Source organism: Perca flavescens, chromosome 10 (assembly GCF_004354835.1).
Source record: "Perca flavescens isolate YP-PL-M2 chromosome 10, PFLA_1.0, whole genome shotgun sequence".
NCBI classification, from domain to species: domain Eukaryota; kingdom Metazoa; phylum Chordata; class Actinopteri; order Perciformes; family Percidae; genus Perca; species Perca flavescens.
The window spans coordinates 7,623,778-7,638,638 of NC_041340.1; the positions used below are offsets into that span (position 1 = coordinate 7,623,778).

General features: G+C 41.6%; 1 protein-coding gene across 2 annotated transcripts in view; it reads right to left on the minus strand.

Annotated features, from left to right (window-relative positions):
• afg2a (AAA ATPase AFG2A) overlaps window positions 1-14,861 on the minus strand; it is a 128,998-nt gene that overhangs the window by 94,392 nt on the left and 19,745 nt on the right. For both annotated transcript variants that reach the window (XM_028589954.1, XM_028589955.1), the window contains exons 11-12: window positions 10,710-10,864; window positions 3,802-4,011 (exon numbers count right to left, since the gene is read on the minus strand). In XM_028589954.1, the coding sequence (XP_028445755.1) occupies window positions 3,802-4,011; window positions 10,710-10,864 (365 nt within the window). The remainder of the gene's footprint in view (window positions 1-3,801; window positions 4,012-10,709; window positions 10,865-14,861) is intronic.

Consider the following 14,861-nt stretch of genomic DNA (forward strand, 5'->3'; position numbering starts at 1 on the left):
AGTTCCTAAGCCATTTTAAATTAAGCTTAAATATTATTATTATGTTGTTTTAGTTTCATATTGTTCATTATTAGTTTCATAGGTTGTTAAACCTAAGACTAAGTCTTTCATATTGCGCTGCATTACTGTCTGTGTTGACCAATCTCTTGCGGTGATTGGTGATTTAAGCCCCCAACGTTGACTTCCAGGCAGCTATGCCTGGAAGTCACTAGGATTGGGCAATGTTAGGTGCCTTGAAGTCATGAAGTAAATGGTCGCAGCACTGCCTTCAAGTCAACGTTGGGGGCTTATACCACCATCGAGCATCTCCAGCGTATCCAGCATTAAGCAGCAGACTGCATCCAGATTCGTCAGTCACTAGCTAAGTCTATGGTCACTAGCCCAAACTAGCCTACATGTCTCATGTAATGATGAATGAATTGTAAATATGGATATCCGTCGTGGTCCACCTGATCACAGAAGTTATAGTTTACCCACCTCTTTTTTTACCACTACACCTCTGGTGGTAAGGCAGCGTGGGAATGTCATGAAGGACAGCAAGGTGTGTGGTGTAATTGCACAGTGCTGTTCATATTAGCCTACTCACTGGTTTATGTTTGTGTGTAAAATCTGTGGTTCCACTGGCAAATGAAGAAAGTTCTCACCGAAACCTTTTCCTACAGTACCGTGTTTGCTACTTTCCACACCATTGATGGTACAATAGTACTGCTAATACTGCTACTACCACTATCAGATTTTTGTTGGCATGTTCTCAAAGGCAAAACTTGTGACCAAAACAAAGCATCACATTTAGTTTAAATCAACAAAACTGAGCAATTCCACTATGATCTCCAGAACACTTTTTTTGGATCCATTTCGTCCTCCATACAGTTTTTACCCCAAAACAGCACGTTATGATCTGAATGGACTGTACAGTCCACAAAACTGTAAAAACTGAGCTTTTAAAAAAAAAAATAGATAAGGTATGCTGCACAGACATTTCCAGGTGCTTTGTAGCAGTATGGGAACAGTATGGCATTATTATGCATAAATGAGGAATTTCTGTTCTATTGGTTAAGAGAGGTAGAAGTTATGAGCCAAAATCAAATAATTTGACGCGATGTGGTTAGTTATCTGACAACATAATTGGAAAAACAATGACAACGACTAAATAGTGTAATTCAGATGTACCGACATACAATGTAAGAAATGACGGAGAGCCTGTGTAATGACCAGTCAGTCTGTCCCACCAGACCGGTGACTGTAAAGCATGGTTTTGTTGTTTGCTGACAAAGAGAGAGGAGGAAGAAGAGATTAAGCCATTTACCAATTGTTTGGGGCATTTCAGTGTGGACGGGAAACATTTCAGAAATGTCACAAAGACACGTACTGTGCGCAGCACGCTCTTTTCACATGCTAACTGCATTTAGCCGGGTTAGTGTGGACATTATCTACAAATACTGCCACAAACACATCTGCTTCTACTACTCCACCTAACACTACTTGCACTACTACCACTGCTAATCTTACTTTTATTACTACTACGACTAACTGAACCTCCTATACCCTCTCGCTCTTTTCTTCTCTCCCTCACTCTGAAGCAGATAAACATCCACTCAGCCCTCAGAAGAACTTCCTCCCCTGCAATCCACCCTTTCAACACCTCTGGGCCGACGGAGGAGACGATACTTAACTCCCAGCCCTTTTGTCTCCTGCAGTAAGTGTGGAGGTTGACTCATTACTCCCAGGTTCCTCTCTCTTAAGGCAGAGCCAAGGACTGGACATGGTGAGTTTAAACCATTGACAGTGTAGAGATACAAGTGTGTGTTTTTGTGCACACATGCATCTGCGGTGTGTGTGTGTGTGTGTGTGTGTGTGTGTGTGTGTGTGTGTGTGTTTGAGTGGCTGCAGTGGGAGGAAACTGAAATTGACAAGATGATAATAGGGCTTTTTCACACAGAGGAAACAGACTGAGCCTTAAAGTATCCACATTTAAATCTGAATAAACGTATCTATGTCAAAGCAACCGCTGCACTGGAAAAACCTGATACTGTTATTGCAGATGCTGGAGAGCGGCTATCAGCGGGAGGGACTGTATGTTCTTTAACCTTTTCATAAAGCAGATAGTCTTCCTGATGACTTGAAAACTGCTGCACAAGACTATAGTACAACGTTATTTATTTTTATTTTTTTTAAATCACCTTGGTGTTAAACACAAAACATAGTTCAGCAACAATGATAACTACGCCTACACTAGAGTAAAAGTGAAAACTCTGTACATTTGTGAAGTGTTGAGTCTTGTCAGGATGGTGGACTCTGGATAAGAGTCGAGTTTAGACATAATTGGAGGATTACAAATTCTACATGTGTCTGCATTTAAACAAAACCCAAAGAACGTTGTCCCTGTGCATACCACAACATCTTAAAAAGCGAAATAAAACAAAAAACAGACAAAAACTAGCTCGCGAATCCCACCCGCATTTGCCGATGGCTTAATGACTCTGGTTGAGAGATTCTGTCGAAGCGTTCTGTCTCGCATGGCAACAGCTTTGGAAAGGTTTACTGATCAAAAATCCAACAACATGATCAATCAATCTCTGTCAACCGGTCCTGAATGGGCAGAGGTGCGGGTGACCGAGGGGGAGGCAGAGAGGATGGGGTGATGAATGAGAGGGGACAAACACAAGGTTAAAGGTCAGACAGGGAAGCTTTCTGCACAGGAAGTTGGGCAGTCAGACAGCCTCCAGGTCATCAGGGAAACATCTCCACTAGCACTACTCTGACACAATCAATATACGGTGTATGCAATATGTGGATGATTTTGTTTGTTTTTGAATGTGTATTATATATTAGATGTTTATTGACCTCTTTAATCCCACTGGTCGACCACTCATTACATAACACACAGAACTTTTTTTTTTTTTTTTTTTTAAATTGTAGTGGAAATCCCAAAGTTTCTCAGAATAGCAAATATGTCAGTCTGGAATTTGGAGAAATAAATGTATAAATGTATGTATAAAATAATGCAGAAGACATCCTGAATATTTCACTTTGATGGAATGGTGCAGCTATGAAAAAAAACATGGGTTTGAATATTTAACTCACAAACTCAGTGTACATATCACAAAGCGTCAATGGAGAATGTACTGTATAGGATACATGTCAGTCAGTGGAACAATGTTCTTTTTTTTTTTTTCCAAACTTTAAGCTAAAGGGGAAATAAAGGGAAACTGTTTGTTAGGGGTTACAGCAACTCAACTTTCGACACAATGCACTGTGCAATGTGCACCGATTATGTTAAGTTATATACAAAGATTGAGCTAGAAATGCCCCGACTTTGAGATGAGATTGAATCAACTAATCATCAAGCTAATCGTTACTTCTGAGAACTTTTTGGATTAGCTCCATTCCCCTCAACCAGAATATTATATGAAGAGGCACACCTGTAATAGGGATGTTACGATACCAAAATTCTAGTAGTCGGTACTGATACTAATAAAAGTACATGATACTCGATACCAAAGTCAATACCACGGTGTGTAAATAAAGAAGAAAATAATAAAAACAAAAAATTGCATCCCCCGGTACCTACGTTATTGTAAAAAAATTAGTACTGTCACGTTTTTTTAATTTTGGTACCAAAGTACAGGTTCTCGTGACATCCCAAACCTGTAATACATAATTTGTTCATATTGATGCACATACACTGCACACCAAAAAAAAAAAAATTGCATTTTTTTTTTTTTTTATGTTGTCAAGACAAAGAGAATAAAACATACCATTCTTAGAAAATATAATTATGACTCATTGATGAAAACTCACTTTAATAGCCAGGAAGTTGAGCCCACTTTCATTAGCCAGGGCCTTGGCTATCATGGTCTTGGAGCAGCCTGGGGGCCCATACAGCAGGACGCCTTTAGGTGGCTGGATCCCCATGCGGATGAAGGCCTCAGGGTGCCTCAGAGGCCACTCCACGGCCTGCTTCAGTTTTAGCTTCACCTCCTCCATCCCGCCTACATCTGACCAGCGGACCTGCAAGGAGCAAACCAGGTAAAATCAGGGAACTTTTCTTTTTTTAAGTTTAAGAACAGAAATGTTTTTTGATTTACATTGCAGTGCTGTGGCAAGCTACATGAAGCACGTCAAAGATGAAATGCCCAATAAAGACCCTTCAATCTTCGTTTCTTTCAATACAAAAACACATAAATATTTCACAAGTCTTAGCATTTCATGTAACATCAAGGTTACACAAATGCAGCATAAGAGTTTGGCATCCAGTATTCTAGTATTTAGCCAAAATCAGTTTTTAAGGCCAATTTAATAACAGTATGTTTGATTGAAGTTGATGAATACACATTGTTGCATTGGACCATGATGTACATATCAACACTGGTTAAAAATATTTATGAATAATATTAAAAGATAAAAAATAATTAGGCAGAAGAAGATGTCAAATCAGCAGAAGAAGAAGATTATGATTGTGATGATGATGATGATGATGATGATGATGATGGTGATGATGATGATGATGCAAAAGTAGCAAAAGAAAAAGATGTAGTACAAAAACATATTTTTGTTAAAAAAATAGAAGTAGTAATAAAAGAAGTAGTAATGGAAGAAGTCAAAGAGGATGTACCTAGTAGTACAAGAAGAAGTAATCGAAGAAGAAGATGAAGTGGAAGAAGAAAACCAACAAGGCGGAGTATTACTAGAAGTAGCAGCAGAGTGCAATGTCTGTCTGGAATCCAATCAAAATGCTGAATTAGATTGCGCCAGGTTCGGTGGTAATAATCAATCACACAATAACATGCAATCCAACAAAATGCACCAAATGTTTTAAGCTGGAGGTGGACAACAATGAGAGGCCAAGTACTAATAAATGATCAACATTGGTCTAATATACAGCTCCAACTCTCTCCGGTTCTGCTGAAGTATCATACAGTTCTAATCTGTGGCAGCTCAACACACAAACACATCACTTACAATAAATGCAATGGACCAAACAAACTCTGATTGCACGCTGATGTCACTGATGCTCTTATGTAACCCATACGGAGGACTCTTTAATTTTCTGACCGCCCGAGTATATTGCAGAGAACTGCAAGTTCTTCCAGGCGGATGACTGGTTTGAGGGAGGAGAGGAGGGGAGTGAAATATAAAAGCATATTTGGAAGGAGATGGAGGAACTCTGGGCTCGGCTTGAATCAGGGAGACTCTGGACAGAGTGAATAACAACAGACGGAATCAGCCAACAGCTGTCTGTCCAACAGATGGAAGGAGGGAGGAAGGGAGGGAGAGAGTCCGGCAGTGAACAACCGGAGGAGATAAAGCAGATAAGAAGAGAAGCCCTCATCCAAAACCCTCTCAGACCTCTCGCTCATCCTTCCTGTCTCCTTCTTCATTACCAATCCATTATACCCTCCCTTCTCCCCTGTCTTTTTTTTTTTTTGGGTCTACCTTTATTTACTGTAACTGCTACCCTGATTACTGAAACTGGGTTTCTTGTGTTTCAGGTAGAAATCAGGTTTGTTGCTGAAATGATTTGTTGATTAATCAATTAGTTGATTCACAGACAATTAATCCCAAATCATTTTCACAAGAGGCAAAAATGTTGTTATTTTGGTTCCAGCTTTTCGAATATGAATATTTTATAGTTTTCTCTAGTTCCTATGATTGTGAACTGAATATCTTTTAGTTTGGGGCTGTAAAAAGCTATTTGACGACATCATCCTGGGCTCTGTGGCTGTTAAGGTGCATGGGCCACATAGACAAAATAATCAAAAGATGAATCAATAATCAAAATAACCCTTAGTTGCAGCGCTAATCAGATAACCCCCCGGCTTTTTGCTTCTTATCTGTCTTATCTCTACTGCACTCGTTTCTTTCTTCTCTCACTTGACCCTCACTATCACGTCGTCTCCTGCTCTCCACCTTAAATATTGCTGCTTACCACTCTGCCTTAGCCTCTTTTTCACTTCTTCCTCTCCCTCTCTTGATAATTCTCCCCCTCACCCTCCTCCTGCTCTCCATCCAGAGGTAACACATCCCAGGCCACCGGCGCCGTCTCCGGGGAACGAAGCACCTAATGGAAACCTGGCGTCTGGCCACATACTGTAAATACCGAACAATTTATGGACAGCGCCGAGCGAGACAGAGGAAAAGACGGATTGAGGGGAGGGGAGGGAGGAGAGGAAGGGAGAGATAGGAGTGTTGCAGAGATGAGGAGATAGGCCGGAAGCACGCAAGCGAACCAGAACGCTCATTTGAAGGCCCAGAGAGGAATGAAATGAAATTAAAAAAGTGCAGTGAGATGAAAGCAACAGTAAAACAGGTTTATAGAGAGAGAAATGGAGGAAACAAGTAAGCAGGAGAAAGACGGGTAGAGAGATGGATGAGGAACGAAGAAAAGCAAAGAAGACAAAAGAGTTGGATATAAAAGAAGTGCCATGGCGGTACCTACAGCCTACAGCACTTAATCCATTTAAGGGGTAGTGATATACAGTACATGAGGCTAAATTCAATGTAGAGTTGAACAAGTTCAAAAATGCCACAATATAATTACGTAGACAGAGTACTTCCAGTGCTTAAAGTAATGGAAAGCATAAACATTTACAGTTTCATGACAACTGAGCAAACTCATTCTGCGGATGAAGATGATGTGTGATTCTGTGGAAAGCTCCGGAATACACATAGGTGGACTTTGACTAGACTATGTTGGCTATTTTGGACAATTTAGGTATTATCTTTAAATGTAACTTATCAAAAAAGTACCCTCATAATTGCCTTTACATTCATTTCACTGCAGAATGAAAATTAACGTAGCTGGTGCTTTCAAGGACACTGGGATTTTAAAATGTGCTAATGCACAGCTTTGCTTTAACAAGCCATTTCATGTTCTACTCCATATTGTGTATACTGCATTAAACCCATTCGACAAATCTTAAGCAAACATGGACAACGGGATGAGGATGGATGTCCTGTAAGTGTCTTTGTTTAAAAAGGTTGCCGTTCAGCGAGGAACATTGCGGTCTCAGAAAGAGTTTCACAAATGCACAAACAACAAAAAAAAAAAAAAAGGGTTCAGAAAAGTCTCTTATTGCAGCTACATAGTAATAGTAAGTATAGCGTAATATAACAGAAAATAAATCAGTCTCTGAAGTCTGATCGACACAGATGTGACTGTAATCAATAAGCTAAAGTAGCAAGACTACTGATAAGGTACTGTACTTCCTGATGGGGAAAAAAGAGGCCTTGTAAAGAACATTGTCACATGTCACACTTTAGTAAACATTTCCATGATTTGTGACATGACAGCTTACCCAGTATTATATGAATTGTTTTTATCGGTTAAGCAGGGGTGGACAATGTTCAAATTCATATAATATATAGCCAAACTATATTGGCTAGGAGTACACCCCAGTCATCAGGTATAGAACATGAATTCAAAACAAATGCTAAGAATGAACTGCAATCTCAAACTGCTATCTGAACCAGATTTAGTGGTTTTGGAGCTTTAAAAAACGGACTCTATCCTCCGACTTTACCGACAACATCCTCAGACCCGCCAATCATCCCCTCTTTCCACCAGGGAAGCAGATGTGCAACACAACACTGTGAAGTCTCATCTTCCCCCTTTTTATTGCCTTTTTTTTTTGGTTAAGTCTCTGCAGACTTAATGGAGTCATTGTAAGAAATAACAATATAACATTACATTAATTGCAAGGTGCTTTTTGTCACGAATGAAGAGTCTGTGGAATTAGAAGGCAATGTTTTGACTCACACCTCGCTGTGCTGCGTTTTTCCTCCTTCTTCCCCCCTTACTTTTTGTACGAGACCCAGTTATTATCTTTTACTGTTGTTTTCTGAACTTTACAAGGGGCCTCTAAGGCTCTGGCCCTTTGATGGGGTTGAAAAGAGGGTGTGGGGGACTTCTCAGACAAAAAAAAAAAAAAAACCCAAGGGAGAAGAGGAGTAAGTTTAAGAGGAGGAATAAATGGGCTTGTTATACAGCTGCCAAATGACAATATTAAAGCCAGACTTCACTGTGGAAGATGATTATATTAAAAAAAAAAAATAGCAATGCTGGGTAAACAAGAAAGATGTCAAAAAGAGGAAGAACGTCTTGTCACAAAACAAACAAAGGCTTAAGAATGAACTTTCAATGTATTTGTATTAAATGTAACATAAATTGAGAGGCATAATCTGCAAAACTCAAATCTCTAGATACGTGATCTGAGAAGGTTTCTGAGGAACTTGAGGCGTGTATTCATCCGGCACCACTGGAAGTTTCTTATATAAAATGGATTAGAAACAAATGTTTGCACTCATGTGGATATAATCAAGTCCTGGGCTCTGCGGCTAGCCTTTCAGCTGAGCTGCGCTAGGGGGATAGACAAAAAATTCCAAACCCAAACTCACTCCTCTCTCTAGTTTCCAGGAACCGGCCGCAAGGACTAAACGTCTCTGGGTGAGCTCAGTGCAGAGTGTTGCAGAGAGAAGAGGGGAGGCGGATGGGGGTGAAGGGACGTTTCTTTTTCTCCTCCTCTCCCTCTTTTTTTCTTGGTTGCTGGCAGGAACCGTCAGCGACTTGATCTGCTTTCAATTACCGGTTGAGGATGATGTTAGCCCTCTTCCTGTCCGTTATGTCTTGCACATGCAAACTCCAAAACATCCTGGAGTCTCACCACTGTCCTCTCATCCCTCCTTCCCCTCCCTCCCTTGCTCTCTCTCCCTCTATCCGCTGAGAGCAAAGTGATTCATCTACATTGCAGTGGAGGGTAAAATGGCCACAGGGTCATTTCCACTCTTCCTCAGCCTGACCCCCATCTTTTAAGTGCTGGTGATTCAGTGGTCAGTGGTCCAAAGAGTAGTTAAGGGGTTTTCTGAATGTGCATTAGCGGGAAAAGGGAGCTGCTGTTGATGAGCTTTTAGTTTTTCTTGTGGCAATAAGTGGTGATGCTGTTTGGGTTAGAAATGTTCTTTGTGCTTCAAATAAGGCAAAGATTGAGTGATGTAAACCAGTATGTGTCCTCGCCGGGCCATTGCAAGCTTGAATGCAACTGAGACACAAACTAATGCTGATTACAATCCAAGGATCCAATGCATATTGTGCCATTAAGGATGATGTCATAAACTAGGCAGGCAGGCCTCTAAATGATTATTTATTTCCTTGCATGATTTTCCCCTCAGTCGTCTAGGATATGTAGCACTCATCCTCGGTTGAAGTGTAACCAAATGTTTTTGTTTTCTCTTGGATAGCTTGGTCTTGTTTTTTCCTACAGCTGACAAACAATTCTAAACTTAAGCACATTGTATCTCAAGCTGAGATGGAGATGATGATCACTCTTTTCTTTAACTCCCTATTCACTTTTGACCCAATGCTCTAGTGTCTTATGTACACAAATCTTGATTTCTTTGCACTGACTCCCTATCATATTCTGACATTTGTTAGCTACCATAGCCGTATATCACCAGTAGATCTCAAAAACACAAAACACAAACACATTTTGGCAAGATCTGTCAGGCCTGGAAGGCATCAATTTTCAAATGTCTTTTCTTTTATTCCCTGACTACAATAACTGTAGACAGCCCTTTATTCATACCTATAGTCTGTTTCCACCATAGGAACTTTGCCTTAGGGACCAGGAACCATCTCAGGAACCTTTCTTATGTTTCAACCAGTGGGGAAAAAAATATAGCTCCTCTGCCATAGTTCCTGGTGCAAAAGAAGTCAATTTTCCAGAGGTAGTACTTTCTGATGGCCCTGGAACTATTGGGGCAGAGTCTGCAGTGTGCATGCCGCTGATTGGTCAAATGAACCTGCCGAAGAACTTGTGGCTGCTACAAATTGTGTACAGCTCAATTAATGCAATAAGGAAGCGTGAGTTCCATTAGTATTAGTGTTGGTAATATTAGGACGAAGGAAAGACATTTTTGTGTTTATTGAGTAAAAAAAAAATATTGCAGCGCAGTGCAAAGCCCGACGCAAAGCCCGACACAAGTGTCTTTGCTAGTTTAAGACAGATGCAGCTGTCAATTTCCCATCCAGCATCCACGTTGTTTAAATATAAAATGCACCTGCGCCCATCTGTGCGGCCATAAGCATGCTGCTCTTACAGGGAGGTGTGTTCAGGTGAAGTCAATAACACAGCATTTCATTGTTATTCAACGCCCGCTTCACCTCGTGGAGTTTTGGTGGCATAGTGCTTGTGCCATATATGATCTGCTTGCACGCTTTAACTTCACACGCGAGCAGATCAGTTTTTCCTCCTGAAAAGCTCTCCTTCCTGCTTTGCTAATCCGCCATCATAATAGCAATGCGCCAAGGTACAAATGCCCCTGGCTTTTAAAGGGAATGGGAGATAACACTTTGATTGGTTTATTGCATGTTACGCCCCAAAACACACCTATGATTAATTAAGACACTAAGTACAACCCTTTTCAACCACGCACCTGGCACACAGACCCTTTTTTCCGCCGTTAAACTATCAAAAGTGGATTTGTACACGCCCTAAACGCATCTGCGCCAGCTCAGTTGGTAGAGCGGGCGTCCATATATAGAGGTTTACTCCTCGACGCAGCGGGCCTGGGTTCGACTCCGACCTGCGGCCCTTTGCTGCATGTCATTCCCCCTCTCTCTCCGCTTTCATTTCTTCAGCTGTCCTGTCAATAAAGGCCTAAAAATGCCCAAAAAATAATCTTTAAAAAAAGGTGGTGATCGAGAGAGGTACCTTTGGGACGTCGATAGCAACCTCCCTCATGGCACTTGGCTTCACAACAGACATGGCCCACTGGAGGTCCTGCCGAGTGACGGTCACCGTCCCCATCAGCTGCTGGTCTGATGGTTGGGGAGACCCTCCTAGAGCTCGCCTCAGTGCATGCAAACCTGTAGAAAGAGGGTTTACATATTTTAAATCAGTCATTAGATAAGCAGAAGAAAAAAAAACTGCTTAGCTAGACTGGAAAAACCAAGATAATATTGCAATGGCAGATGGAAACGAATTTATAATAAAAAAAAACACCTTTTAATCGTGTCTTAAAAACATTCACATATTACAACACAAAGGGTGAATCGTTTAGAAAATAAAAGCCTGTGATTTGAGGCATAAAAGGGGATATGAAATGGCTGTTTGTTTGCCTAAAGAAGTAATGCTTGTGTTGTTGTGGCTTTAGGGTTTTCATTCCAAACCCACATGCAGTCAGTCCAACTTTTTACTCCAAACATTCAGGCTTGTACACGCTGTGATGATACACGCCTAGCGAATGCGAATCTCAAAATGAACACTAATTCCCCTTTTCACCGCAAAAATAATTGGGCATGTATTATTGGGGAGAAAAAAAGAGTAGGCCGAAGGGAAGGGAAGTGTAATTGAAGCGCTTAAGGTTTGAATACCCTCAGTTCCAGAGACTTCAGCATCTGAACAAAAAGCAGACAGCAAAACAAACATTGATGCATCAATATCAAGAATGAGCCTTTGTTAGCGTTGCAAAAGAGGTCATAGCAGATTGGCGTAAAGGAGACAGCTCTGGGCGCAGACAGTTATGCAAAATGTGAAGGTGGTGAGTGAGTAGAGACATATTTCTAAAGCAGAAGATTGTATTTATTCACAGGAAGAGTTATTAAACATACACGCTCTTCCTGCGTCGTGCTAATGAAGCTGTGTTAAGTGGTCAGAGTTATTTCAGGCATCCAAGGTTCCAAAAGTAAAAGTCCTATTCATGTTCTGCAAAATGTTAGGTGACTGCCTATTGGGCACTTCCAAAGCTTTGATGGATATGAAACTCTCGAATCATCGGTACAAATGATGAGCGGCGGTGTCAAAATAATGTTGTTCTTTAAAAAGTCCCAAACCTGTGTACATACAAAAGTATGGAGAGAAGTCAAAAACAAAACACCCAATCGCCAAGGTTAAAATGATCTTGCATGCAACACTACTGGTGAGCTAGAGTTAATGGTTATGCTTTGTGGAAACACTCGGCTGTTTAAATAAGTTCACTTTTGGATTCTGGGTAAATAATGGATGAATTCAGCAAGTGAATGGCTAGAAGTGTTTTGTACCAATTACACAGCGTTGTGATGCAGCTCTAAATTGCTTAAGACATTTATTCTTCCTTATTAGGTTAGGTTTATTAGTGGTGCACAATTCCTCAGAAATCAAGTTATAATTAGGCGATGGCCATACACAAACCTATAGTGTGCTCAATATCATCCAGGAGATTCCAATGTTTTACTGCATGTGGAGGAATATTAAGGATACCATTTCAAGTAAGTCTGACTTGCCAACTTTATTCAGCTACAGTTCACCCTCTGTCACTGGGGATCTGCCCGGAAAAGCTTCTTGGTCTCCTATTGTTGGACACTAGGCAGTTGTGGTCAAGTGCCTTGCTCAAAGGAAGCCATGTAAGCATTGCTGCAGGAACTTCCTCTCCTTCCAGTCTTCCACTGTCAGTCAGAAGATTTAAATCAATGACCTTCCTGTCATAGGACTTCTGTTTCAACAACCACTTAATTTGTTATCACTGTCAGAGAGGAAATGAAGATTGATTGAGGACCTTATTCTGCAACTTGTCCTCAGCATAGGATTGTTATTTCAGATTTAAGTTTTGTTTTTGACTTTCCCAAAAAGACTTTTCCAAAATCAAGCAAAACCCTGAAATGCTGGTCATGATAGAAGTCTGCAACACAACAGTACGCAAACATTTGCAACTTCACTAAGAGAATCAGTCAACTACACAGGGAATATTTTTGGTCTTTTTCTGCTTGCAATTTCCTCCAATTTACATTACAGAAAAACAAGGTCTGCTGGTTGCAATATTGCATGCCATCATTACTAAATAGGCAGAGAAGAATGTGTGAGAAAAGTAGAACTACGACAATGCAGAAAACACCAGCTTGCGTCCAGCTGTGCAGATTTAACCCCTACAGGTGGGAGGACAGGTCTTCTCTGAGTGAATTACACGCTAAATGTGGACGACGACTAGTAGTTACAAAACCAGCCCACAACCACATTTCCAACCCAAGAGTTGGATAACAGTATATTAGACACACAATCATTTCCGATGCACATGTGCAAACAGACGCACACACAGAAAATGTTGGCTTCCTCTTCTGAGCTAAAAGGGGGAGGGAAGGGGGTCTGGGCGGGAGATGGGTTGGCGAGGGCTGGAGGGTAACGGACGTGGGCCAGGGCAGGGGGCCAAGGAGCAGACAAGAGGGGATTTACGATCAGACAAGACTGTGTCCTGTTTATATTTTCCAGAACTAGTCCGACAGAACGACCGACAGACAGACAGACAGACAGACAGACAGACAGACAGACAGACAGACAGACAGACAAGGAGAAACACAATTAATGCAAGCACGTTTGTCTTCTGCGAGCATACCAAGCTGGGGTCAATGTGTTCCCCAGTCCCAGCCTCTTGGTGTATGATGTCTCTTCTAGCTCTTTCACTCTCCATCCCCGTCCACCCACCCTCCTTCTCACCCTCGATCCCCAGAGGTCAACCCATCATTCCACCTGGCTGCCGCTTCAGCTCTTCATCTGCGTTAAAGCTTCAGACCGGCGTGGCTTAGACTGCACAAAAACATCTGGTCCGGGTGGAAGGGACACGGCAAGACAAGACAGGATGTGGAAGGGAGCTGGGGTGAGGAGGGAGATGAGGAGCAGCAGCCACAACACCATATGCACTAACCCCAAACCATCAGCTGCCTGCCCTGTGAAGGTGGAGGGTCTCAGCCTCATTCAGGGCTGAGAAGATGACTGAACAGGGGAGAAAACCTGAAGAAGGTTTAGCTTTTTTCCATAGTTTTCTGAAAAAGTTGTATTTCTAGATTTAAATCCTCAAACCAGTACCTACAGTCGGATGATAATTTACAGCAGTAAGCGCAGACTGACAGCTAGTTCAAATGATCTACTCAGTAGTATTTCTGCACAAAAGCCCTGGGAACTAAAAAAAAAAAAAAGTGCAGTTGATAAATGTTTAATAAATGTTTTACCAAGAATTATCTGAAACTGTCTAGAGTCAATCTAGCACTTTTTCAGCAGTAATGAAAAGCCTTGCAGAGAAACAGCCCAACCAGAAGAGAAATGGGGTTTATAAGCCTCAGAGCTTGGAGTCCAGCCTGGACGCCCGGAGGGCAGAGGAAACTTAATTCAATGATGTGACTTTAACATTTTGCTTTAGGGATTCTCGGTCTCCTCACTGCTCTTGGCTGACTCCAAGCACACATTTGGTTTAGTTATGAAAACATCCGATGGGAAGGGAGGAGGGAAAAAAAAAAGGCAACACAACACAATTTAATCTGAACCTTATGTGGACTAATTTTCTTCTTCTGCTTTTTTGCACTCCTCCTTTCCAGAATGCTTCAAATTCGCCAGAGATCTAGTGGGAATTGAGAGAAAAAGGGGCCCCCTGATGTACAAGAATGCACATTTGCAAAACATCACACCAGGGCCTAAACTAGGTATGGAAGAGAGGGAAGAACTCATTTCACAGAGTTGAAGCTGGCCAGGGAGAAGAGCGGTTATTTTGTGGTTTTTAAACAGGGCTGGTCTTAATTACGTGGGTCCAAACAGACCTTCCCCGAAATCAAGGCCTTCTCTTCGGGGGTCACCTCCGCTGACCCTTGCGCCAAATTGGCCCCCTCTCTACTAAAGAATCAAACCCCTGAATACAAAACACTACAACAGAGGGAGCCCATACTGGACACTTCAATCCAATAAAACACCCCTGCACATCCCAAGCTGTTCCTCAGGATCGGGAACAAGTTCAGGATCGGGAACAAGGCTGGTCCAAGTATTTCAGCATTGCTATATAAATACTGTGAAAGTATCAATATGCTCAATCTACAGAGAAATGCACACAGCCTGTATTAAAAAACG